At 42.1% G+C, this 14,313-nt stretch overlaps 1 protein-coding gene across 13 annotated transcripts in view; it reads right to left on the reverse strand.

The window, feature by feature from the left end:
• Nucleotides 1–14,313, reverse strand: part of TRPM3 (transient receptor potential cation channel subfamily M member 3) — a 425,647-nt gene that overhangs the window by 122,053 nt on the left and 289,281 nt on the right. For 12 of the 13 annotated variants that reach the window (XM_083464747.1, XM_083464736.1, XM_083464740.1 and 9 more), the window contains exons 6-7: nucleotides 12,747–12,918; nucleotides 2,056–2,230 (exon numbers count right to left, since the gene is read on the reverse strand). In XM_083464747.1, coding sequence (XP_083320873.1) covers nucleotides 2,056–2,230; nucleotides 12,747–12,918 — 347 coding nt within the window. Of the gene's footprint in view, nucleotides 1–1,852; nucleotides 2,231–12,746; nucleotides 12,919–14,313 lie in introns of those variants that run through there. The other variant, XM_083464739.1, reaches the window with a different exon arrangement.

Here is a 14,313-nt window from a genome sequence, read left to right on the forward strand (position 1 = left end):
TATTTTTGGTGTGGTTTTACTGTTTTTAGTACTTAAGAGATACTTCCTGGTTAATACATTCACCAAGGGCCAGCACTAAAGCAGCAATGTGGATTCATTTCCTCCATAAATGAAATGAATTAAGAATTAAAACATACTTTGTAAAACTTTCACAACATTCTGTCCCAGTACTTATTTTTGCATTTTATACTGTTTGCAGCTAAAATAGTGTTTTGCTTTCAGGCTGGCATCTTTAGCATTTTCAAGCAGGTGATTCAACATCTACAATGATGTGTTAAGCGATGCAAACGTTTTCTTGAATGGACATAGATGGAATCATAGGAGATGTTCAAATGAAGTGGAAAAGCACAACTGGAAAGTAAAAGGCTAGCTCTGAGAAAAAAATATTTTCAAGAATCTGTGCCTAAAAGCCTGGTTTTATTATCATTCTAGACAAACAAAGGTTTCATTTGCTTTTTGTGTCATTGCTTTTCTTAGTGATAAAAGCACTGCAAAGGTAGGCAGGCATTCTGGACACCTGAGGGCATGTTCATGAAGGAGATGACAATGATGATGGACTTGGCTAATGAACAGAGCAAAACTATTAGATTGGTAAGGAAGAACAGAAGGAGAACGTCCTGAACTGGTGCTCAATATATTATACTATTTTTTGTTCACAGAAAGCACAGCATTCAACGCTTGCTGGCAATACTCCTACTTGGGAGTTTCTGCACCACAGTCACCAGAGGTCTCAGGGGATTAGCATACATTGTCCTGTTTAACTCTGCAGGACATCTCTTTAGTGTTTCTAGAGCAAAGGTTTGGCCATCTTAATTACAGAACTGGATATATCCCATTGCAACACCTTGAACAGTATGAAGAGAAACACTCACATAAAAATGCAGTATTTGCTAGTAAATAGAGAAAGACTGTATTGCATTTGGCTCCACAGAGCAGTAGAGTGCGGCAATAAGGGAGGTAGCTGACCTACAGGAATATCAGCAGTCCTTAATAACCCAGTTACCAGAACCACAAAAGCAACATGTGTACTCTATGGGAATGGTCAGCAAGAAGTATTATATCAAATAATATAAAAGGATGACTTTCTGTGTGAAAACGGCCTGGCTTGAGAGCAGTACATGTGAAAAGGATTTAGGAGTCTTGGTTGACCACAAACTTGACATGAGCCAACAGTGTGATGTGGCAGCTAAAAAAGCCAATGCAATTCTGGGCTGCATCAATAGGAGTATAGCATATAGATCAAGGGAAGTAATAGTGCCACTGTATTCTGCTCTGGTTAGACCTCACCTGGAGTACTGTGTTCAGTTCTGGGCACCACAGTTCAAGAAGGACACTGACAAACTGGAACGTGTCCAGAGGAGGGCAACCAAAATGGTCAAAGGCCTGGAAACGATGCCTTATGAGCAACGGCTAAGGGAGCTGGGCATGTTTAGCCTGGAGAAGAGGAGGTTAAGGGGTGATATGATAGCCATGTTCCAATATATAAAAGGATGTCACATAGAGGAGGGAGAAAGGTTGTTTTCTGCTGCTCCAGAGAAGCGGACACGGAGCAATGGATCCAAACTACAAGAAAGAAGATTCCACCTAAACATTAGGAAGAACTTCCTGACAGTAAGAGCTGTTTGACAGTGGAATTTGCTGCCAAGGAGTGTGGTGGAGTCTCCTACTTTGGAGGTCTTTAAGCAGAGGCTTGACAACCATATGTCAGGAGTGCTCTGATGGTGTTTCCTGCTTGGCAGGGGGTTGGACTCGATGGCCCTTGTGGTCTCTTCCAACTCTATGATTCTATGATTCAAGCAGTAGTTCTAACCTGCCAGCTACAGTTAAACCTCCAGTCAGGCAGAAGAAAATAAATGCATGCATGATATTGGCGTCTTCACTTAAGTGATTATGGAATTATGGGTTATGTTAATAGGTGGTATTGCCCATTAATCACCAGCTATAATGCTTATCCCCAATTAATACTTCTGCTGTTACTGAAATAAATCAACATCAGAATGCAAATGATTCCAAAGAAGGATTTATCTTAACAAAGTATTCTGGCAAGTGACTCACCCTCCTTCTTCGGAGTACTTGTGACCAAATGCCAGGATGTCAGATGCCCGCCCACTGCCATCACAAACTACAACAGGAACTGGAGGAGTGTCCCGTAAATATTCAAGGACGATGGAAATAACGTTGGGTCCTCCTTCCACAATGAGAGCCACCACTGGGACACCTTGCCCAATCCCTGCAGAGAAACAAACAAACAAAAGAAAAACAAAGCCAGCAAATCAAAGAAAATAGAGAAAAAGAAGGAAACAAACTGAAATGATGGACTACACAATTAAGACAAAGTAGCATTATGTGACCATCCTATCCATCTGTATTAGACTCCAGATTACATGCTGAGGAGGAGACTTTGCAAAGGATGGTATAATGAATTCCTCCACAGTCACTAGGGTGGAATTCAGCCATATCCACATGCAGCATCTCTGGGAAAAATAATCTCCCCCTCTAACATGTATTAATAGATGGTGTCGTGATGTCACACATGTTCCCTGCTCCTTCCCCTGCTGCTCTCTTGGCTGTCACTGGGCAACCACAATTGCAAGAGAGTGGATGATGGAAAGATCTGGATGGGGATGATCCTTTCAGCAGCAGACTTGTGTGTTTCATAATGTGCATTTAGAATTTCACTACAACTTTGAGACTGTTTTTTTCTTAAATTAAGGAGTTTAGATATTTAGGGACTCAGTTTTCACATGGAACAACACAATTATCTGCACCATCTTAAATATTAATATATTAAGTACAATTTATGTAAAAGTTGCTATAGGTATGAGGACCCAGGTGGTCCCCTGGTTCAGGAGTCCTGGTTTCTAGACACTTCAGAAGTACTGGCCCTGCTAGGTTAGGGCAGCCCATGCCTGCTTAGCTTTGCAAATGTGCTAGCAGTTTTATTGCTGCATGTCTTTTGAAGTATGTAAGCAAGACAATTATTCAGAAACATGAAATTCTGAAGGCGAACTGAAATGTTTGCCTCTTATACAAAAACATTCCATAGTAATAGCTTCTCTTTATTCATATATTCTATTATTTCCAAAGTGCCGCTTGAAGTGAGGAGCATAGAATGTCACTGTGGATGCAGCGAAATCTTCTTTCCCAAAGAGTATTTTTCTTGCCATGATCTTTCATTACAGACCCTTCTGACTTTTAGTTCCACTTATTTGCCTCTGTGAATTTCTGTGCTTTTGCATGCATTGTATTAGGAGCCTTATAATTTGTATAGTACTGAGACCAGGATGCTTCCCTTCCTCCAACCAAAAGTCATTTGCAATTAAATCTTGTCATGAGGCTCCTATTTCTTGATATGCTTCAGCTCCCAGGTATTCAGTTTGCACTTCTGCAGGGAACATTAATGGCAGTGTTGACAGCAGCATTTGCAGGGCTTCTGCCCCAGGGGCATCTGGCAGCTTGGCTCCCCGGGTAGCCCTCAGAGTGACAAAGGAGTCATGAGGCCTTATGAGGAACGGCTAAGGGAGCTGGGCATGTTTAGCCTGGAGAAGAGGAGGTTAAGGGGTGATATGATAGCCATGTTCAAATATATAAAAGGATGTCATATAGAGGAGGGAGAAAGGTTGTTTTCTGCTGCTCCAGAGAAGCGGACACGGAGCAATGGATCCAAACTACAAGAAAGAAGATTCCACCTAAACATTAGGAAGAACTTCCTGACAGTAAGAGCTGTTCGACAGTGGAATTTGCTGCCAAGGAGTGTGGTGGAGTCTCCTACTTTGGAGGTCTTTAAGCAGAGGCTTGACAACCATATGTCAGGAGTGCTCTGATGGTGTTTCCTGCTTGGCAGGGGGTTGGACTCGATGGCCCTTGTGGTCTCTTCCAACTCTATGATTCTATGAGTCACCAAGGAGTTTGCAGGTGTGTTTGTGTGCATTTTGTTTTTCTAAAGGAAGAGTTGTTCCCACAGTTAGAGGAAGTGAAGTCTGTTTAAACACAGTTACACAATTGCATGCCATGCAAAAAGGGAGACAGCCAAACACTTTCTGGCTACTCCCTATTGCCAGCCTAAGGCAGCAGATATCACAGCAGTCCTGGGCCTGTTTCTACCAAGAATCAGAATGCTGAAGGGAAGGAATCCCCATCCTCTGGATTCCCAATTTTTGCCCTGAAGCAAACATTGTGACAAACCACGGTCCTCTATTATGTTACTGCAGAAAAACCCTATGGCAGACGCTAAAGCTATCAATAGCCTATAAATGGCACTGTAAAGCCTACCCATTTTTGCTAGACCTCTGAGAAGTTGTGTATCATTAAATGAGGAATGTGTCGGAGATGCCTCAGAGAGGCTCAGGTTCCGAGATGCTCTGTAGAATGGGATGAAATGGCCCAGAAACATTATTTTAGAAATCAAGCTTACTTTTAAGGATTGGCTGACTGCTTGCTGGAGTTTGAGTTGGACTTAAGTGGTCTGGGACTATAGGCAATGGGCCAAAAGATTCAGGAATAAGCTGATTTCAATTAGGCAGTTTAAAACTTGGACCTTCTAGGCCGTGAGTCCTGGGGGAACTGCTCCCTGCCTTGCAGGCCTTTTCCACAGCTAAGGCTGCTGAACAGACACTTGGGCTGGGGTATTGTTTAGGGGTTTCTGTTGCTGATTTATTGCCCTAATTGTTTAAAATGTTTTAAACTGTTTTCACCTGCTTTTTATGTCCTTTTAAATTTGGTGTTTTTTGTTTTTGTTTTAATTAAGGGATGTAAGATGTGCCTGGGGAGAGCAGGTGTGGCCCCAATCACAATGGTTCTGAGCATGGGGAGCTATGGTGGGGTGTTGATATGACTAAAATCAAAGAGCAGCATGGTAGACAAAGGACGTTGTCCCCAGATCAGCAAATGCACTGTATTTTCTGTGGCACGGCTGCATTTAAAATACTCTGTAAATGTATTATCAGAATGATACCCTACAAATAGCCAATTCCAAAAGGAACCCGGGATCCCAGGAGTAACTCGGGTGGGACAGCAAGGTGAGGTTCTGGGTGTAGCAGGGATTCCCTGAGTAGCTGAAGTTTATCAGCTTAGATCTTTAAAGCTGCATGATCCTGTTGCTGATAGGTCACATAATCTCTCTGCCTGTCTGTTACTGGTTCATTACCTGGATTCAGATCCACACCACACACCCAGGGACCACCCGAGGGCACAGAAATGCATTCAATACTGAAGATATTGTGGGAGGAAGATCAGGACATCAGGACACCACACACCCAGGGACCACCCGAGGGCACAGAAATGCATTCAATACTGAAGATATTGTGGGAGGAAGATCAGGACATCAGTCAATGAGCATCCAATGTGTTTGATGAAGGTGCAATGGTCAGAGAAGATGCTGGTGATGACAGCTGAACGTCCCTTTGCCTTCCCAGCCCCCTTCATATATTCTCAGGCATAGGATGACAAAGGGAAGCCCACGAGTCACATGAAGAGGTACTGCAGACACTTTACAGGGCTAGAAGTTGCCACTCAGCCTGAACCTGCCCTACATTCTTCTCCAGTTCACTTTAACCCTCAATCATAAAAAATAAGCTCAGCTTATTGTCTACCTGAACTGGACTGCAAAATACCATATATTGATGGTAAGCACTTGGCTTTGGCAAACCAATGCCCATTATTTACATCAATATACTTACTTATATGGAGGAGTTGGTTGCATATGGAGCATAAAAGGTCATTTGGGATTATACTTTTTGAACTAATCCGTAGTCACCTTGGCCTTTTCTACTGTCTGCTTGACTCAATGCAATAGTCTAAATTATTCAGACCCCATAATTTGAAACAGTTCTAATAAAGTAAACCAATCTTCCCTTTGTGACTTCAGTGGATGGCAACATTTGAAAGAAAACAAAATTCGCCCAACAAAACCTAGCTGAAACACGCACTTATGCTACTTATTGCGTATTAGGGCTGTATCTACTTAAAAGAGCTACATGAAAGCAACCTGAACTCTGCACTCTGACAAGCTGAATTCTGCAACCTGTGCTAGAATTATGTGGCTTGAACAACTTTGCACACTTCTCCTTAATGTTATCTCATATATTCTGGGGGGTTTTTTTTTGTTTTTTTTTTTGCTGGTCTTGGGAAAGGCAAAACAACTATGCCAGGGCATTTGAAGCCCTCCTGCCTCCTGCCTCCTAAGGTCCTAAGTGTGCCCAGACACTTTCGGTGTTTTCGGAGCTACAAACCTTTCGAAGGAAAGGTTTTAAGTTTCAGGATGTCGAATCCTGTGCCCAGTACCCAATTCTGCATGTGTATTGTGATATGGATTATGGAATCATGGAGTTGACATAGCCCTGATTACAGACACGCTCCATCATTTCCAGGACAATTTGCCAGTCATGAAATGGCAGCATGCAGCTTTATTTAACATGACCACGGTTTCACATAGGGTGCATCATGAAAAAAACATGCAACTCCTCTCACAAATATATTAATTTTGCAAGGTTTCAAGAAATGGTGGTGTCTTGGAATATTATGGAACTGCTTTTGTTGTTGTTGTATGTTTTTCAATAAAAGATTGAACAGACATTCATCAATGATTTTTTAGTTATGGGGTAGTCTGTCTTGAGGTCCATCACTATGAAACATTGAGTGGCAGATGTTGCCCTAGCCAATTAGTAATAATAAGATGGATAGTTTGACACTAACCAGCTGCAGGTAGAAGTACTTTTATTTTTCACACAACAATTCAACTGTTTCAAATGTTTCAAGGTTACTTTGTTCCCTTATCTTCCTTTCACATCACAAACTTATGAAGACAACGCTTAAAAATTATTTAGAAGGTACTATTTGTTCTCTATTTTCTCAGCAGGCTTACTGTGTTCCCCCAGCTGTTCTAAAGAGAAATGTAATAGCTGCTTTCTACAGAGAACAAAGAACAGCATTCACACAGGAAAGTGCACGGCTGCTGGTTGGCTTCTGATTTATGATGATTAGGTTAGGTACTAAAAGTTATGATCCACAATTTTATTCCCACAGAGACTTACACCTATACACTTCCCAGTTCTTTGTAGTTCTTGCTTGATCTTTCTACAAAGCAAGAAATCAATGTAAGTGTAAAAAAGAAATAGCTATTATAAATACTAACATAATTAACAGTTTGGTCTTAAGAACTGCTGAGCAATCAAAAGTCTGCTTGGTGCTGGGGGTGGAGAATGTGTCTGCCACTATATAATGGGCTAAATAAGAACATTTCACTAATATTGCCATGGAGTTATATCACCCTGCAATGAGATAATTTTGTGTGAATGTTTTGTACTCTGGTGCATAGATCTCTGCAATTACTGGGCATATCACTGCCAAGTTTGCTCTAAATGCCAAAGAGCAGCTGCTCGGTCTCATTTAAATATTGTATCCCTGATGACGTGATTTAACATATCCATAGGAAGCCAGTTTTCCAGTATCAAAGGCCAGCTCTGGTAATCAGGATTCAAACATTGCTTTGTAAAGGAAAAATGTAGGGTGACAAAAGGACTAAAGCAAAAAATAGCACAGCTTCCTGAAACATCAGAGTAAAGTATGTAAACTTGTTATTTGTCCTCTTTTCTATTATTATCTCTGCAATTCTGGATGTCAGTTATCTTTCTTCTAACATACAAGGGATATTAATTTTTGATGCTGTTAGACCCTCATCCATGATTCTGGAGGTGAGAGGAGGGACTGAAAATGGCCAAGACCCCCAGAAGCTAGAGTGCTATTTGCTAAGAGTCACATGACAGTCTATGGAGAGATCCCATCCAGTAGGATTTAGGCCACCCCAGAGCACAACATTTTCATCAAAATAGCACCCCCAAAGTAGAGTGATGTGCCTTCCCCATTCACTTAAAAGGGGGCACCAGTCTGTGGGGGCTAACCATGCTCCTAACCAAGCTCAAAGGGGATTCCTCAGCCATGGCCCAGAAGTGGGAATTACTGGGAATCCATTTGCAGGGCTCACCAAACTATAGAGACAAAGTGGGGAGCCGGCAGTCCAAGAAACTACTGACTCAGCTATGCAAAAGTCTGGGGGGGGGGGAATACAATGCACATCATTTGGAAAGATCTACCTTGTTGGCTAGGTGATATCTCCTGCATTCCAGGGGACACAGCTGAGAGCATTTTGATCTTCATTGACAGAGTCGCACATTATCACCATGTGCCATTTGCAGAGAGTATGATAATACATGAAGCGGATGGGTGTGCACACCCAATACACACACATGCAAAATGGTAATTCACCCAGGTCAGCTAAACAGCTCAGGAGTCCCTGGGCAGCCTACTCCAAAGCCTACTCATACAAAAGGAATAAAATGATCCATGTAAAAATCAAATTGGGAAGAAAGGCCCTCAAATGTAAGAAATGCATTTGCTAATAGAGCAGAATAGTGTTCATATTTTCATGCAGATACTTCCTAATTTGTAGAATTTCCTTGCTTTTACAATAATAATAAAAAATCAGTTACTTTTAACTGACAGTGATCATCAAGCAAAAACTTGATAAAAGATCCGCAGCAAACAAACATTCCTTACTGATTTTATATTTAAACAAGATTAGTTCATTCCAAGCTTACTTCGGAAACAGATGCAAAACCCAGACACAACGAAGTTATTTAGTCAGGTCTCTGGATCACTGGTTCTAAAGAAAGTCAAACGATAACGTCTGTAGCCTATGATTCTGATTTAGGAACAGTGTTCACAATTAAAAGGAAATGTGACTAACAAGCAAGTTCACCGTACAGAATTTGTCCCTGGAAGCAATTATCCAGTTATAAGTTCAAAATAACACTTTGCAAAATAACATGAACGTGTATGATACTGTGATATTATTACAAAGTATATAGTTTATGTATTGTTTTTTATTAGGAACAGGATGATCTACACAAGATTTCAGATTTAAGGATTCTGTTCTCTCAGCCACCCTGACACTCAGCTCATCTTAGATGCAACTTGCAAAGCTCTTCTGATCTCCCAATAAGACTACCTTGCTCCACACTGCTACTTTCTGTGTGCCCAGAGTGGTTCAGTGGAAATTCTCAAGCAAATTTGACATAGTGACAAATATTAATTAGATTTACGTGAGAAAGTAACAAGTATTCAACCAGCTGGTAATTGGGGGGGGGGGAGACTATGGGTTGTATGTATCCAATGTAGCGCTATGTTAAAGTCACTTAGTGGTATACATCAGCAGAACTCTGTTGTGCAAAAAAATGCATAAGCAGGCTGCTGGTGACTTTGTTACACAATAGATTGCACAATCTGTTTTGCAGTGAGTTTCTGCAAGCATAACAGTTGCACTGGATTCCTGTTGTGCAGCATTAAAACCCACCTGTCCACTAGCACAATAGTCTTTGTGCTACCAAACAGAAAACACCGGCTACAGTCCTATAAGCAAAATGCACTGACTTGCTCTCACCCACGTCTTATTTTCAGATTCCCAAACACAGGAAAGGCCACGATTCATCAAAGGACTAAGTAGTTCCTAGCCAAGTTTCTGCAGCCACTCAGCCTGGTCCCCATCCTGTGGGGTGCAGTGATTGCTGCAGATACTTTTTTCCTGAGCCTTACCAGGATAGAACAGGAGAACATGAAACTGTCCTGCTGGATCAAGCCAAAGACCCACCTAGCCCAGCACCCTGTTCTCACACCAGTCAGCTAGATGCCCACGGGAAGCCTGCAGGCAGAAGGTGGATGCAAAGCACTCTCTCAACTAAGTGGCATTCAGAGGCCTCCTGGCTCCAACAGTGGCGGCAGAACCATTGTGCCTGCAGTTTGCAGTCTCACATTACCTGATCTCTGGTCTGAAGCTCACACTGTGGCTGAGAATGCAAATGATGATCCCTCCACCTCTGACACAAAAATAAATTTCCCTGATCTACTCAAAGGGGGCAGAGATCCAGTCAATTTTTTTTTCTTGCTTGCTTGAATATTTTCTCAGCACAAGAGCAATGTTTTAACATGTTATGCATTGTAAGCAAAGTAGATATTAGAACGTCTCACTTCAGAAAGCGCATTACAGGGAGTATTTGAGTGGCGTAACACATCATTTTGAAGGTCAGTAGTCAAGACCAGACAACTTTAGTAATAAAGGCACCATGGCTGGTTTAGTTTTAGCATGGAATTCTCTATAGATGGTCTGTTGATAATACATTTATTTGGCTGTGAAATAGTCTGTGAAATCAGGCATATCAAGCTAAGATAGAATATATACTTGCAGTATGTAATACTATCATCTTTCAAGAATAAGTGCAATATGAGGAATGTAAGTTCAGCCAAGCCTATTCAGAAATGAGCAAAGAGTAATGAATCAGCAGTGTCATACTCTAGGAAACAAAGTGGATTCATTCCAGTTTTCAAAAGTACTGAATATAGTACATGCCAGAACGCAATGTGCAGAAGTGTCACATTCACTCTTAGCAGTGGCTCCCCAGCTGTACATCTTCCAAATGTCCCATGTCAAGATCTAAAGTATTTTCACCCAATCAAGCAATATCTGCTCTCTAACATTGGGAGGAAATACTGAAATGGCAGAGATTCCACCCACATTGAGACCACAGTAGACAAATTTACACACAAAAATCAATATAGAGGTAGCAGCAGGTGATGGTGGGAGAGGTGACATAATTTTGTCTGATGTGGCACACCTGGCCATTAAATCCCTCTCAGTGCCTTTGGCAATATGAAAATGGCACTGGAGCAGGCAGTATCATGAAAAGCCAGTTCAGACCCTTGGCAGCAAAAAGAATACCTCACACTTGGGAAACTAACTGGTTTAGTGTAGTGTGAGATTTCAGACAATAATCTAGTTTATCAGAGTTTTCAAAGACAATAGCTGAGATTATCAGAGGCAGGAAGAGAAGTGAAAGGTACACAGAAGAAGCGCCCTACGTTATAAACTGTCACATCATCGTAATAATACAAAGTAATACAAAAATGCAGGTGATTCCTGTAGGTCACAGATGAAACACTTTACTGCCCGACAGGCCCCAAAGTTGCTCTATTGCCCCTGTGGGTGAGGAAGTGGAAGCTGGAGAATATTACCATTTCATTTCCCCCATGATTATCAAATAAAGTAAACCTGGATGACACTACTGGTTGTTTTCTTACCTTATTCCATCTTTTACAACAGGCAGGAGAAAAGAAAAAAGGAGGATCACTTCAGCTCCCAGTAGCTTTTAAGAGCCACAAGAAAATACATGGCAGCAAAACTAAACAGAAGTGTGTTCCCCTTTTGAGAAATAAATGAGGTGCTGGTATTCATTTCTTGATACATGTGCAGTGCCAGCATGAAATGGGTTTCATGGGCAGCAAAAAAGAGGCATCAGCACTCTATACTGCTGAGTACTGTCCCCCCAAAGCCCCCAGTGTTCTATTTGCCCAACAGCCACAGGCGAACACAATTTATCTCCTGGTCTAATCAGGGAAGGGAAGGGGAGTCAGGAAAGAACTCCTATCACCCTTAGCAACTACCTCTTTGGAGTACTGTGACAACCACAGGGTTAAGAAGCAGTTCTGAGATAGTGAGAAGTATTTTGCAAAAACTAGAAGAGGCAGACTGCAGCTACTATAACTGGAAGCTTATGTAGCCAGATCATCTAAGTTTTTAAATGTGTGCTTAACTTTGGAGTGACTTTAGTTTCTGTTGTATTTATGTAAGTTTTTGATTTACAGTTTTATGTTTAATTGTTTATTTGAACTGTTTTTTCTTGTCTATTTGTAAACCACTCCGAAAACTTTATATGGGGTATAAAAGGCAGGGCCCAATTCCCTTTAAACCCAGCATGAGTTTGTGGGCAAACCAAACTCAAGGCTTGCTGGAAGGAGTGGAGCTTCGAGAAGATGGATCTCTGGCTGAGCTTTACTGGCTGAAGTCTCTCATAGAATCTTAGATTTGGAAGGGACCCAAGGGTCATCTAGTCCAACCCCTGCAATGCTAAAGCATCACAGCTAAAGCATGCATGGCAGATGGCCACCACCAGGGCAAGTCCTCCATCCTGGCTCAGCTGAAACTGGGTCAAGTCCTGAAAGTCCAACAGTTCTTGTTTTATATCTTGTTTTATATATTATTGGTGGGAAACAAACATTAATTCTTGCTGTCGGAACAGGTGACAGCAAGACTTACAGGGTGGGGTGGGTGAATGAAAGGGCCTAGTGGGCTATCTAACATTCCTAGCCAAGGGAAAGAGTGACCTGGCTTTCCCAGACCATTCAAAGACGACACCGATACAGCAGTAACAAGGCACACTCCTGCCTTTCCTTTTCCTTTGAAGTATGGCTGCCTGAAACAGAGCATCAGCCACCAAGCAGAAGGCATGGAAGGTGAGGCCTGTCTTTTGACCTCATGACAAGTAGATTCCTAAATCTGGGTACTTGACAAAGTGACCTGAAGCTGGAAAAGAACAGCTTGATCATTTCCATAGTCTTTTTGGATCCTGGGCATTGTCACATTCTGCCTTGTTTTTCAGTTGTTTCCCATTGCTTGCCAATCTTCTCCTGCCAAGATGCTTCTAGCTTTTAGATACGCATAGCACAATCACCTTCCCCACCCTATCATCTGCTAAACTTTCCCTCGGCTCTTTGGATTGTCATTTAGAATTTTGATTGTGAACCTGCCTGTACAATATTGTGGCCTGATCCTAATGAAGCTCTTTACTGAGGCCTGATGATGATGAACAGATATATCCCAGTGCACAGTTATAGAACAATGTAGAAAGCAGGCTGCTTACTTGTATTTATCTTCTGGAGTGAGATGTGCTTTTCCAACTGTCTGCGAAGTTTCACCTCTGCACCATATTTTCCTGTGGTCCCATTATCAGCCAGTATAAAGTGAGAGTGCATACTGTTGAGTACCGTCAGCTTACTCATTGGATTGGACATTGTTTGGTATGGCCGTACCACCTGTATATCAGAGGGGGGGGGGAAGCAGAGAATGCAACCATGGTTTGAAATTCCTGATAAAGGATGTTCTAGAGGTGATTCGCTGGTAACAAGTTGCTGAAACAATTTTTGCCAGTACTTGCAAAATTCAATATATGAATATTTGTTTTCTCAAAATAAAAAGAGTTTTTAAAGACATTTGGAAATTTGGACCTGTACATATGAGATCCACTGCTACGCTAACATATCATGTTAGAAATATCAGCACTTCCATTATTCATTTGTTGACCTGCAGTAATATTATATTTAATTATGGAATGAACTTATGAATAAACACATGTGAAATGGACACAAGACTAGAAAAAGACATATCTATCCCTCCCTATGTCAGATCAAGGCAAGGTGTTTTCCAAACTGCTCAAGAGGGGGTTCAAACTGAGTCTTGTGGTCAGTGCCCCTCTTACTAACTGCTTCTCTCCGAATTGTTTGCCTTAGTTCATAATGTTTCCCTAATAACTGTTGCACTTCAATTATGAGAAACACAGTGAGATTATTTTTTTTTCTTTTACCACATTAGCTCCTACATGTTCAATATTGAGGACTATCCCTGCTTCCAGGTCTGGTCTTCATCAGATGGATACTGGAATCAGCAAGGGAGACCCACATGACCTGAAGTTGCTGCTGTGCAATGCCAGGTCAATGATTCATAAGACCACTGCCATCCATGACTTGATCGTGGATGAAGGACTTGACCTGGCATGTGTGACAGAGACTTGGTTGGATGAAGCAGATGGGTCTGTTCTTGCCACTGCTTGTCCACCAGGTTTCTCTTACACACAGCAACCCAGGTCATGTGGGCGGGGGGAGGGGTTGCAGTGATTTTTAGGAAGTCATTAATTTGCACCAGGTGTCCTACTGGGAAGACCCAGTTCTCTGAGTGCATGTTCTGGAAGCTGGGCAATAGGGGCAGTACAGGATTCCTTTTGGTATACCAACCCCACCACTGCACCTTGGATTCCCTGCCTGAGCTGCTTCAGGTCATGACAGATGTTCTCCTGGAGACACCTAGTTTGGTTGCCCTGGGGGATTTTCTAAGCTGACACGACCTTACAAGGGGCCGCTTGAGACTTCGTGGAAAACATGGCCTCAGTGGGGTTGTCCCTGAATACCTGAATACCAACTCATAGTCACAGACATACCTTAGACCTGGTGTTCACCTCTATGGATGTGGATGATTTGACACTAAGTAAAAGTGAAACAAAAGAAGTGTCATGGTTGGAACACTTCTTTGTGCAATTGGACTTCTCCGCGACCCTTCCCCTCTGCAGGGAGGTGGGACGAATTTGGATGGTCCGCCCCCACCACTTAATGCATCCAAATGGTTTCCAGAGAGTGGTAGGGGATGTTTTATCCCAT

This window comes from Podarcis liolepis (assembly GCF_965112155.1).
Source record: "Podarcis liolepis genome assembly, chromosome: 11".
NCBI lineage: Eukaryota > Metazoa > Chordata > Lepidosauria > Squamata > Lacertidae > Podarcis > Podarcis liolepis.